Source organism: Pteropus alecto, unplaced genomic scaffold (genome assembly GCF_000325575.1).
Source record: "Pteropus alecto unplaced genomic scaffold, ASM32557v1 scaffold103, whole genome shotgun sequence".
Taxonomy (NCBI): Eukaryota; Metazoa; Chordata; class Mammalia; order Chiroptera; family Pteropodidae; genus Pteropus; species Pteropus alecto.
This window is the reverse complement of record NW_006436288.1, coordinates 2,763,047-2,776,005: the sequence shown is the minus strand read 5'-3', so window position 1 is coordinate 2,776,005 and position 12,959 is coordinate 2,763,047. Positions and strand designations below refer to the sequence as shown.

Genomic DNA, 12,959 nt, shown 5'->3' with positions numbered 1-12,959 from the left:
CATCAAAGTAGAATCCTGATTCAGAAAGTAAGGTACAAACAGTTAGGAGCCAGACCCAGACAGGACCACAAAGGGCACTGAAGATTCTGTGGAATGCTCTAACAGCTGGTTTGTATGTGCCAATCACGAGCTCCTATTGGTGGAACCAAGAGAGAATCACCACTGGGACCAGTACACAAGACTGTAGTTGGTCTCTGATATGAGTTCGAGGCAAAGGACAGAAATTCCACTGCACTTGATTTGGTCAACAAGAGGGTCAGAATGAAGGAAGAGGATTAAGGTAGACTCATGATGATATTTTCTCACACATAAAGCATCTATTTTGAAAAACTCGGTGAGCAGAAGGAGAAAATGATATAAAAAAAGGAAACATTCATCATTTAAATCATATATCTTTTAGTATTAAAAATACATAATTCTGATTTTGGACTCCTACATTGTAATTTCATCCCTACTTTTTTTATTTGCTAGTAAAAGTACAAAAATAACCAGATTCGTTTGGTTTTAATTTACTTTATGATAGGAACAGTTTTGTTACGAAAATAAACTGTACAACATTTCTATTTAGAAAAAGTGAAAAACCAAATAAATAAAGTGTTTGATAAGGAAATACATTTATTTGCATATAAATAGTAGAACAGCAATACATTTGTTTTCATCAAACTTTTTTCATTTGATTCTCTGATTTTCACTATATTCATTTTCTTACAGAAATTACCACGTATATTTATAATTTGTAATACAAATCTCAGACTCAGAGTCCTCCTTTCAATTCTGATTCTCTGTTTCTGAAGTGTTTTTCCAAGTGTGTATCATTTTTCTCTCTTTCACATCAATTTTTTAACAAAAAGCAAAGAAAAAATCTTTTTTTAAATCAAGAAATCTCTACAACCCTCTGGTTGGTGGTTTTAATATGTTCAGAAGTTGGCTTTTTTGGTAACCAGAGTGCCTACAAAAAGTCCACATGTTTCACTAGAGAATTAGACTCTGAATGAATAAATTAAAGATGATTTTCTGACACAGGAATAAGATATGGTTCTGCTTATAGAAATAAATTTGAAGACACAAAGTTCAGAGTTAAAAACAAAAAACAAACAAACAAAAACTAAGGATTGGCACTCTGAAAACATAGGACAAGCTTGCAAAAGAACAAGCTGACTAATTAGGAGTAATTAGTAATCGTAGATTACATGCAAGGTGTTTAAGAAACTCACTCACATATTCTTCTGAATGACTGGTAGAACTTGCTGAAGTCAATAGCACCAGGAAAGAAGACGACAAGAGCCTTATGTTCTGTCTCTAGTTTCATCCCACCCCATTCATTCTCTTGCTTACTCTACTTGTGTCACATTAATCTTGTTTCAGCTACTCAAATCAATGACATGAGTGCACAAAGAAGTCTCTCACATATTTATTTAAGTGGAAAGAGCTGATACCAATGGGTCTCTAAGGCCACCACAGAGGAGTTCTTTAAGGCATTGGGTTATGCCCTGAATTAAATATCACCACAGATACAACACAGACCAAGGTATAGAAAAGGTTTCATCTCTTAAGGGCAAAGTTCTGGTAAAAAGTTAAAGGAATTTCAATTAAAGTAGTGCAGAAAGCTTTGTCAGTTCTGATTGGCAGTGGTCACAGAAGAAGGATGATATGGAAGAGGAAACAAAAATATTACCTGGCTAAAGTTGCAGGTCACGTATAGAGGTAAGGAGAGCGTTTCCCCTAGTATTTCAACTCTTCTTTTTAACTGATGACAGTAAATAGCAGTTGAGGTAACACTGATGAATAAATGAGCAATTAGGAGTATTACTTTTTTTTGGAAAAATAACATCAGTATTTTGATTTATGATTTTAATAGTTCTTAATATAAGGAACTGGTAACTTTTTTAGTGTAATGATTGCATTGTAATTATAAAGACGTAATTCACATAACAATAATTTTCTCATGTTTTCCTTAAAGATGTGTTCACAAGTCAATATTATTGTATTTAACATTTCTGTCAGAAATTATATAATGACAAAAATTTGAATCTTGTTTATTAATCTTCTATTATATGCCAAATGCCACATACCAGGTACAGTAAGAGACAAAAAAAAATTACGATAAATATTTCTTTATTTCAAAAATATTTACAACGTATCTGGAGTAATTAAATGAAGACACTAAGTTCTTCCTAGTAAAACTCAACATTGCATTGGGGCTATGCTCCCAAAACTGCATCAGCATTGGAAGTATATACCTAAAGGTATTAATTTAGGAAGAAAATGAAAAATAAATATCTGTGGTCATTGCTGTTAAAATTTTTATTTTGCCATGCTGTTGCCTATTACAATGTTTTGTAACAGTACAACTAAAGTCTTGCACGCCTTCAAGACTCAAGTGAGAAATATATTTATAAGACTCAGGTCTCTGTGCTTATAAGTTTAAATACCTTTAGTTGGATGTTTAGATGCTAGAAATAATGCTATGTTTAAAAATAAAGTACAACTCATATATTGCTTTTAATTGCCTAGATATACAACTGTGTATTTTTTACAGGCCAAAATGAGGCAGAGGTATGAACTTTCTATTCTTTCCCACTATATAATCTTTCACAGAACAAAGAACACATGTGTACAGTGAGAAGGATTATCACCAATCTCCTGTAGAAGTCCAGCCAAGTGCACCTTTTCTAACTTGTTGGTGATGTCACATGTAAAAGAGTTTCTCTCAAACGTTGGCAACAACATTTATCAAAGGAGTCAGTTGACAGAGGAGCAAACTTTATTGCTGGGAGGATGGTCTAGGCTGCTCAGAAAGATGAAAAGATATGGTTCATCTGCCAGCATTATATAATATATAATGAGGATAAACCGTCAATGAGGAAAGTGAAACTCTGTGTGTGGAGGCGGGGGAAGAGGGGAGAGGGGAAGAAGAGGAGAGAGAAAGGGAGAGGGAGGGGATGGGGAAATAAGGAGATAGAGGGACACAGGGAAGTGGGCAAAGGCAGACAGACTTTGGAAAGTGGATGTTTATCCTGAATAAGAGTATTATGGCCAGCATCATAACACTTATGCTTTATAGAATTAAACATAAACCTCTTTCAGAAAATATAATTAAGGCTTTTTTTTTTTCGCATTTAATGTTCTTTGATTATAAGTCAGATAAGAGCAAAAATGGAAGGAAATATAGAGAGAAAGTTAAGAAAGAAGAGATTCATGCCAAGCCTACAAGTTTAGGGAAACATTCCAGTGGGCTACTGATGAGTATAATTTCAGGGAAGGCAGAATGTAAATTCCTATGATGTTATATTTTACAATTTGTATCTTAGTCAACAAATTACTAATAGATAGTGAACTGATACAGAAAGCAATTTTTAGGGAAAGGTTTGATAAAGATAAAATAGTTGAGAGGAATTCCATTGTTTTCATAGGGAATTATGGGAAGACACACAAGAGGCAAGACTCACCAGATAAATTAAATACTCCATTTAAGTAGGTAGAAGACTTTGAGACTGGTAAGCTCCCAGCATGTTTGATACTAGAGTTCTACTTTTGCTTTCTAATATATGTAATCAATATTGATTATTAAATTAAAATTTTTATAACCAACATTGTGCATATGCAACATCAGTTACTCAGATAGTCACCTCACAACATACAGTGGACTATTTAGACAATCCAAGATGCCTGATTAAATGTGCCCATCACAAAGCCATGGATGAGAAATGATGCACAAAGACATCCATGACCAGGCACATTTGACTGCCTCGGTGAAGTGATTGTAGTTGATCCTACAAATTCAAATTTTCAGACTTTCCCAGCACTTATATCAAGCTACTTAATTCTGATTTGTGAAAAAAGATAAAACTATAAATTAAGCCTCATATTTGAGTTTCTGTAACTTTATGATTTTAGGGATTTTTAGTGTTGTATGGGGAATACTTCACATGGAGTAGTGAAAGATTTATTTATATAATGAGAACTATAAAGATTACTGGAGAGGTTGGGGGAACAATTTGTTTCTGACTCAGCAGACACAGACCTTTTTATATTTTATCAATGAGATTCAATCAACATTTTCTTATTTAATAATGGGATTTTTTCCCATGTTCCTATCACCGCCTGCATATTAGGTCTATTTTGCTGATACTTATTCAGGACCTTGAATGTAAAAGTACCTTAAATTATAAAGAGATTATACTATGTACCAAATTTATAATGTAATATACTATTCCCAAAATGTAAATGCATTATCTTATTGCCTAATTTGTCACTTTGAACATCTCTTGTCAAATGTAACAAAATAGGATTAAATGAAATAGCATATGTGAAATACCTGGAAGACTGACTAGCACATAGTGGGTATTCAGCATACATACATATATTTTTTTCCCCCTTCCTCTGGTCTACTTTACATTCAAATGACATAAAACACTGCAATTACATAAAATGAAGAGTAAAGATTTCCTTTACAAAATTGTTTGTCTCATTATAATATTTATTTAAGTGACATGCTTTATCAATGTATTTGCTATGTGATGCAGTTTCCCACAATTGACACTAATCTGCATATGTGCAGGAATACACCTAAATGTGGAACACGAAGAACTTCTGTTACAGGCAATGAGGATATCATTAAGTCATCATTGACTGTATTTCTCATTCCAGTATCAAGTTTTTATTAGAACTTTGTCACAGTTTTCACATTTTAATTGCACCACTCTTCCTCCAACCCCAAATTCATTATTCGTCCATTTTGGAATTCTCACCCATTATGAAGAATTCAATAAAAACCTACAGTTGTCCCAAAGCTTGGATTTGGATCAGATATCATACATGTAAGTCTTAGCTATTACTTAGTAAAATGTATGGTGATTCGATTTGTCACTTTGGATTTATCACAATTAGAAACGTTAATGGGAATTTGACAATTAGAAACGTTAATGGGAAACTTAATAAGTCTAATACATTGCGGTGTGTGCTAAAAGAATAGCTACCTCCCAGAGTGAAAACATATGACCAAGCTTATTATTTACCTGATTTTAAATAAAAATATTATTTATAAGTTTAAAAATGTAAAAATACATTAAATATAAATTAGAATCTTCTTTATGCACTCTGTTGCTGTTTCTCTCTGAAACTATTTTTCCTGTTTTTCATTAAGATAAATGAAAATACGGGACATATAAAATTGACACTGTTCTCAATCCATTGGTTCTGTTCCACAATCTCCTTGTCAAGCATTCATAATTAATGGCGCATGTAAGCAAAAAGCGACTCTTTGATAAGAAAACATTTGCATCCATTAATGTTTCATCCATTTCTGAGGAAGATGTCAGTGGTGCTGAAAGAATAGCTCCCTGTAACCAGTCGACATACTTGAGTTTGCTTTGAGAAGAATGCAAAGGAAGGACCGATGACAAAACTGAAGTAGACTCACTGAAGACACGAGCGGTAGACAATTACCTCATAACTTCACCCCACTTTCCAAGGAAACATCTATCTTAAATTTAAAATTTTTTATGTATTGTTGTCAGGATAATTGTCAAAGTAGGATTTCTTTTTAAAACAGCCCATTTCCTTTTCCTTTTCCTCAAAGTAAAACCCTGAAGCAAGATAGGATATTCCAAAGAAGACACGAAAAAGTTAATGACATAGATTTTGCTGCCATTGAGATTTAGAGGTAGCATCCTCTGTAAAGAGAGTGGGGAAAAGTCTAGAGACTTTGTAAAGGGTGTTCTCAGGTTGGAGAGGAGGACTTGGAAAGGGAGAGAAGTCCTAGGACTCCAGGCTCAAGCTGACACTCCTTTTTCAAAGAAAATCATGCTCACGACCCACCCCCCAGCATTCCATTGGCGGCCAGGGAGCTCCAGCAGAAGGTAAATTAAGACAAAGCAGGATTACAGTCTGTTGGGGAAGGGCACACCCCCCAGCATTCCATTGGCGGCCAGGGAGCTCCGGTGTATAATTCCAGCAGAAGGTAAATTAAGACAAAGCAGGATCACAGTCTATTGGCGAAAAGGTTAAGCGGCACTGGGGTGCAGTACGTAGCGACCAGAAGAGAAAGTGAGCTCATTTTGCCCAAGGAAGCATTACCCAAGAAGCCCACCTCTGATGTGGATACCAGCGGTGGTAAAAGAGCACAAAGGGTGAAAGCTGGAGGGAGCGAACTTCCCTATTCTTCCACCCCATCCCTTTAGATCACCGGGAACACGCACACGCAAGGACAACAAAGCGTGCGCCCGGCTGCACTGCCAGACGTGCCAGCGACCGGGCCACTGTGCCCCGGGACGCGCGTTCCCGGGCGGCAGAGCGAGGGCGCCGGAGCGCGGACGCAGGCAGAACCGCCCGGGTGGGGTGTGGGGCTTCCTACCTTGAGCAGCACAAAGAGTCCGAGTAGAGGCAGGAGGCGGCGGCTGCCGCGCGTCCCTTTGGGCAGGTGCCCCATCACGGTGTGGACGCGGACCCGGAGGGACGGTGGTGCCAGCGGGCTCCCCCGGTGGCGGCTCACAAAGGCGAACTAGGGCTGCAGCCTCAGACCTTGGGCGCCGAGGGTGCTCCTGGCGGGCTCATGGTGCCTTTTCAGTCTCCCTGCGCCTGCTCCCTTTCCTGTTTTGCGCCCGGAGTCCTCCAGGAATGTGCTAGGGGCTGCTGTTCTCTAACAGCTAAGGATGGAGAGGGTGGGGATTGGAGTGGGCGAGGCTCTGCCGCCGCGGCCACCGCGGCTGCCGGAGGAGGCTCGGGGGGTCCGCGTGGTGAGCGAGAGGCGGAGACACTGCGCCCAGCCCGTTGCGGCCCTCTGGCAGCAGGGATATTCTCCTCTGGGCTGCGGACTCGTGAAGTGACAGCAGTCTCCCGGCCCTTTCACCGGAGTCCGCCCGCCGTCTCTGATCGCTGGACAGCCGCTCTCCAGGCTCCGCCCCAACCCTTTCCAGTCTCCGGCACTCAGGAGTTCTGTGGGGTTTCCCCGACTCCTCTTGAGTAACTCGAGGACCAGGTCCCAGAGCCCTCTTAATCTTCCTAAATCTGCTCTCAGTTGCAATTATGAAGGACCAGTAACACTTGGAAGAGACTGGTGGTGTGACTGTAGTGATGGAGTGCTGGGGGTGTGTGTGTGTGTGTGTGTGTGTGTGTGTGTGTGTGTGTGTGTTGTGAGAGAGAGAGAGAGAGAGAGAGAGAGAGAGAGAGAGAGAGAGAGAGAGAGAGAGAGAGAGAGAAACAGAGAGAAACAGAGAGAATAAGCCTCCCCTCTTCTATTCTCTCCATCCCATTTAAACACTCCCATTCTCTTCATCCCACAATCACCAAGGAGGAAAGAGCACAATTATATTATATATGATTTTCCACTTGAAATCAGTTCTTGTAAATTTCAAGGGCTATCCTTTGATATCAAAATGTCAGGTCACTAGAAGTGAAATATGGGGGGGAATCACGATATATACATATCTTTATAAACAGATACGCTTTTTTAAAAAATGTTTATTTATTAAAGAAACTGTTAAACTTTTCCAGAGTGGTTATGTCATTTTACATTCCCACCAGCAATGCATGAAGGGGGGTAGGGAAAAAGGAGGTTGTGTAATTAAAAAAGCAGTAATGTTAGGGATATTTGTGATGATGAAAGAGTTCTATACCTTGATTGTGGTAGCAGTTAAATCTACCAAGAAGATAAAATTTCACAGAAGCGTGCGTGCGCACACACACACACACAAATGAGTCCATGTAAAACTGGTGAAATCTGAATAAGGTCTGTGAGCTGTACCAATGTCAATTTCCCGGTTTTGATACTGTTCTATAGGTATGTGAGATGTTCACTTTGGAGGAAACTGGTGAGCTCCGGTGAAGGGTGAAAGTCTCATGGTGAAGGGTGCATGAGACTTTTCTGTATTATTTTTTAATTGAGATATAATTGACATATAACATATTAGTTTCAGGTGTACAACATAATGATTCAATATTTGTTTAGATGGCGAAGTGATCACCACAGTAAGTCTATTGAACACCCATTGCCACACGTAGTTACAAAATTTTTTCCTGTGATGTGAACTTTTGAGATTTATTCTCTTAGCAACTTTCAAATATACAACACAATATTATTAACTATAATCACCATGCTGTGCATTACATTTCCATGACTTATTTATTTTATAACTGGAAATTTGTATCTTTTGTCCACCTTCGCCCATCTACTTTTTAACACATGTGAATTATTCATCAATAACTAATATGCTACTTTTTAGAAGTTCAGGCAACTACTTCCAAGTTATATATCCCCAAACTATTTATGTCCCCTAGGCTGCTATGTGTATTTTTGAAAGAGGTCAGTTAAAATAAACTATGAGGTATACTGTTCAAATATAAATCATTCCTTAATGTCATATAGATTGTCCTTTCTATGTCTTGCCAATAATGGAACTTCCTATTTGTCTCTGAGACTTGCTTGGGCACCATGAGACTGGCAAGGTAAGCCTGGTCGTGAATACAGGAGTTTAGGCAACAACTTTGTCTGTCACACAGATAGTAGTGGCCTGGAAAGGACGCAGAGCTATGTTCATTTGGCCTTTTGCTAGATGAGTGGTGACCAAACTCTAATCATTTTATGTACATGTGTATCTGGAAAAGGTTTAGATTGAATATCTTCACATGAATGTATATGTATATTGAATCCTCATGTGCATAAGTATAAAATAACAGTCTGAAATTACATGAGAATATTGCCTTTGATGTCTTATTTTAGAAGCTTCTTTTTCAGTTACCTCCTCCCTTGTCATTTGCTCACTTTAGTGCACTGACTCCCATGCTTTGTTGGCCAGGACCTTTTCTTTCTCTTGGGAAAATATTGTCAGTTTCTCCCTACCTCTGGGTCAGACTCATGGAATATCTGAAAATTTGATCCTTGGGACTGCACTCGTATGGACTTTGGTTTGATATATTTTTTCCTCTTATTTTGAAGCTCCTGAAAGCAACATGCTATTCCCACCCACTCCTCAAAGTGGCACTAAAGTCATCTAATGTCTAAGACTAAAGCTATGTTTAGACCAGTGGCAAAATCATACATACACGTTGCCAACAATTCCTCTTTGAATAGAGTTTCATTTTAAAGTGTGTGGTGTAGATTATAGACATATATGAAAATATTCATATTTTGTGTATATGCATGCGTATAGATGCATGGATGTAGGCTTAAATGATGTATGTAGGACATTAGGAAGCAATTCTATTAATCATACATTCATCTTGTAAACAGAAAAACAACTTTCACAATGATGTATGTTTTTATATAATTATATTTTGCTATGTTGTCTTTCTATATTTTCTTTATCGCTTATATCAAAATTTTCTTAGCTCTTTATGCCTTGTATATGTGTACGTATGGACCACTTTGAGGAATAATAACAGTAAAAATCAGCAGTAAATCATTCCTCAGTAAAGTATTAGTAATTAGCATTATTAATACTCCTTTAAGTAACACTATAATTAAACAGCTGATGACTCAAGGTATTATTTCAAAATCACAAAATTTTCTCTTCATAATAAAGCATTTTACTTAGCTGCTGCTGGATAAACTAGTTTCATTTGTTTTTATTGCACTTAAAACAATAACAGTCTTGTGAATCTTTCTAGGAGAGACTCCTAGAAGTACGTGAACGCTGTTATCATCAGCAGTGTGGGAGTTTTCAATCCACAGAGTGTGCTGTGTGTTTCTTTGAACTATTGACTGGCTTTCTGATACAATAATTTAAACATATGGCAAATCTTATTATGCTATTTTCAAGATTCCAAATCAACAAGAATGGCCATGGGCAACATATAGTGCGTATAGTAATGTATGCTTCACCAATTGTTTCAAAATGTTTATTCCGATTTCGTTAACCCAACAACACTATTAGAAAGAGGCTGAGATAATTATCACTAACTATTTTCCCCATAATGCTCATTCTCCTGGAGAAAAGATAAATGCAGAAGAAAACAAACAAACAAACAGAATCTCTTAGATGCCCAAGACAGGCGTTTAAAAGTGAATTCTCACAAATTGAAATAAAGCTCTCTATTTCTTTAGAAATAATAATAAGGTTTTTAATGATCAAGAGACTGATAGATCTTTTTTAAATCTGTAGGAGGCTTTGTTTTTGTTAGGAAAAGCAATCTTTTCTTAAATACCTAAAAATTTACCCATGCCTATGTAGGTCACACCCATCTCCTCTATGGGAAGAGAAACAATAACAGCCACAGAACAGGAGCTTTAATCCCTATGAGAGGTTTAATGAGGAGTCAAATGGAACTCTTACAGTGCCCTTGCCAATGAAGCTCAATTCTGTCCTCCAGGGACCAACTCTAATGTAGTTGGTGTATTTAGTCTGGGCTTCCACTACTGAAATCTCCTATAAGGCTGTCAGCAGTTTCAATATTAGAGAATTGTATTTATGGGGATTGCTCAATGACAAATAATTTACTTTACATGGAATGCAGAAAAAAACTCAAGCCATTGATCTCCAGACTATAGACCACTTGAAAAGCACAGTGACAGCCATGCTGTTTGTCATCTGTATCTTACATATTACAATTCTTATCATGTATGAACTCTAGATTATGTGTAATCTATTCTTAAAATCAGATGATGAGGCAGCATTTTGATTTTCAATTTACTTGAGCATTTGTTTTAGTTTTCTCTCGATGAACACTGGGTTCTCGCCTAAAATATGTGTTGACAATTCATAAATTCTGTGACTTTCAAAGTGGGAATGATTGACAGCTCTCAGGTGAAGAGTATGTTTCAGCTGCCAAGACATATTATTCTTGCCATACTTAAAAAACAGTGAAATTCACTACAGAAGGTCATTTTTTATTTTGGAGATTCTTTTCCCATTGCCTCTTTTTTCTTCCTAAGTAATTCCAATTACAGGATCTATCTGGTTTTTTTTTAACTTGACTCTTACATAGTTGTAAGGAAAATCAATTAAGAATATTATATTACAGGGCATAAGTTTTATGACATAAAATTGTCTGCTCAAAAAAGGAATAAGAAAATCTATATGGAAAACTTGAACAGATATTTATGATTGGACATAAACTGCAAACTACAGGATGAACTATGTTAAATTAGGAAAGCAGACTGCTATTTTTAGATACTATTCCCTTTTTCAGTTCTATACTAGGATTATTATTTGTTGTTAATTTCCTTAATAATTAAAAAATTAAAGACATTAAATAGCCTTAAGTTATGCAGTTTTATCTCATATTTTGTTTATGCCTAATGGATTAGCTAATGGACTTTATAATAATTTTTTTCTGAGCCATTCCAGACGTTGTTATCATCCGCTCACCTAGGTTTTCTTCATAACTAGGTTTCTTGACTAATTATAATTTAAAACATTAACATCCTGCATGGGAAGGATTCACTTTAGCCTGGCAAAACAGCATAACTGGAACTTGTATATAATTTATCAAAAAAACAAGACATATTCTTTGCTAAGTGGAAATGGTGTCTGCTCAGCCTTCCTTCTCTTCCTTCTTTATTTCCCTTCAAATTAAAAAATGTAATGCAGGATTTTTTGTCTACTATGTGTTACACACAGAGTCTACATATATGTCACTTAAAAAGTGGTTTCAAATGTATAATTATGGAAAAATTGGTCATGGCGATTTCAAGTGCTATGTAGAAACTATGAAAACATTAATCACATATTTTGAAAATGCACTGCCTTAACTGCTAATACTTTTACAAATAGGCATAATAACTTTGCATTGACAATTTTACTTTAAATCAATCACACCAAATCAATTTTCATGTTAAAAATGACAAAGTTTATAATATTCTCAACTCTGTGAGAGAAGTGGTGACGATGTCTACAATCTGAAAGGGGCAGGGCATGTCATTGATAAATTAATGTCATTATTTGTCTCAGCAGAAGAATCTAGAGGAAAAATTTTGAGGAAGGCACTAGTGCTCTGGAGGAAATTCCAGTGTTCAAGGAAAGACCATCCTCTTCATAAAAGAATGTGAAGAAAATGCATAATTGAGAAGCTGTACATTTCTAGATATGCTTTATAGTGTGGATATCTATAAGTGGGGCAATTTGGGAGAGGGAGTTGAATGTAGAGACTCTGTTTTGTTTGGTAATATGATATTGCAGAAAAATTACAAAGGTAACTATTTAACATATGTGTACAGTATGATTTGAAGGAAATATAATCAGGGAATCAATGTATGTCAAGCCCATGGCCATTCTCTGTTAACCTTCTTTTTAATGCTATGACGACTATTTCCAACCTTTTCTACTCAGCTCAAACCTCCAGGCCTCTGCCCTGCAGACTTCTTTAGTGCTTTGGCTTTACCTTCTGCCTTACAAAGGAAATAGAAGCCATCAAGTGACTTCTTCTATATTTTTTCAGATGGTGAACAGAATACTCATATCTGTTTCTATCTTTCTTGTAAAAAACAAATTGCTCTCTCTCTCAATAACCATCAAAGACTAATTCTACCACCTACTTTCTAGGTCTCATTTTTTCCAGTGTTCCCTGAATTCTTATTTTTAACCTCTCCCTTTTAAGGTATTTTATCCCTTGGCTTTTTACCCATGTTCATATCTTTACAATCAAAGGAAAGAAAACCTTTGCTGAATTGCTCATGTCCTTGGCTGCTATCTTGTCTTTCTCTCCACCACTTTCCCTTCACGGCAATATTTTCCAAAGTGTTGTGTAGACTCTCTGTCTTTGTCATTTTTCACTACGTACTTATTCTTCAGACCACTCTGGTCTGGCTTCTACTTCCATCATCTCACCTGCACTGCTCTCACTAAGGTCACTGGGACCCTCTTGGGAGCATATGCTATGTTGGCTATGCCTTCTTTTCTGACTGTTATCTCTGACTTTCCATAACCTTGCACATCCCTGGTTTTTCTTCAGTATGTCTGGCTGTTCTTTTGAAATCTCCCTTGCTAGGTCATTCTCTCCTTCCTGTCTTTATAATGTTGCAA

At 37.0% G+C, this 12,959-nt stretch overlaps 1 protein-coding gene across 2 annotated transcripts in view; it reads right to left on the bottom strand.

Moving 5' to 3' along the window:
• The window catches only part of PTPRO (protein tyrosine phosphatase, receptor type O), a 183,021-nt gene extending 176,377 nt beyond the window's left edge, over positions 1-6,644 (bottom strand). The window contains exon 1 of one of the 2 annotated variants that reach the window (XM_006912654.2): positions 6,356-6,644. In XM_006912654.2, the coding sequence (XP_006912716.1) occupies positions 6,356-6,430 (75 nt within the window). In that variant the 5' untranslated portion in view covers positions 6,431-6,644. The remainder of the gene's footprint in view (positions 1-6,355) is intronic. The other variant, XM_006912655.2, reaches the window with a different exon arrangement.
• Between the last annotated feature and the right edge of the window lie 6,315 nt (positions 6,645-12,959).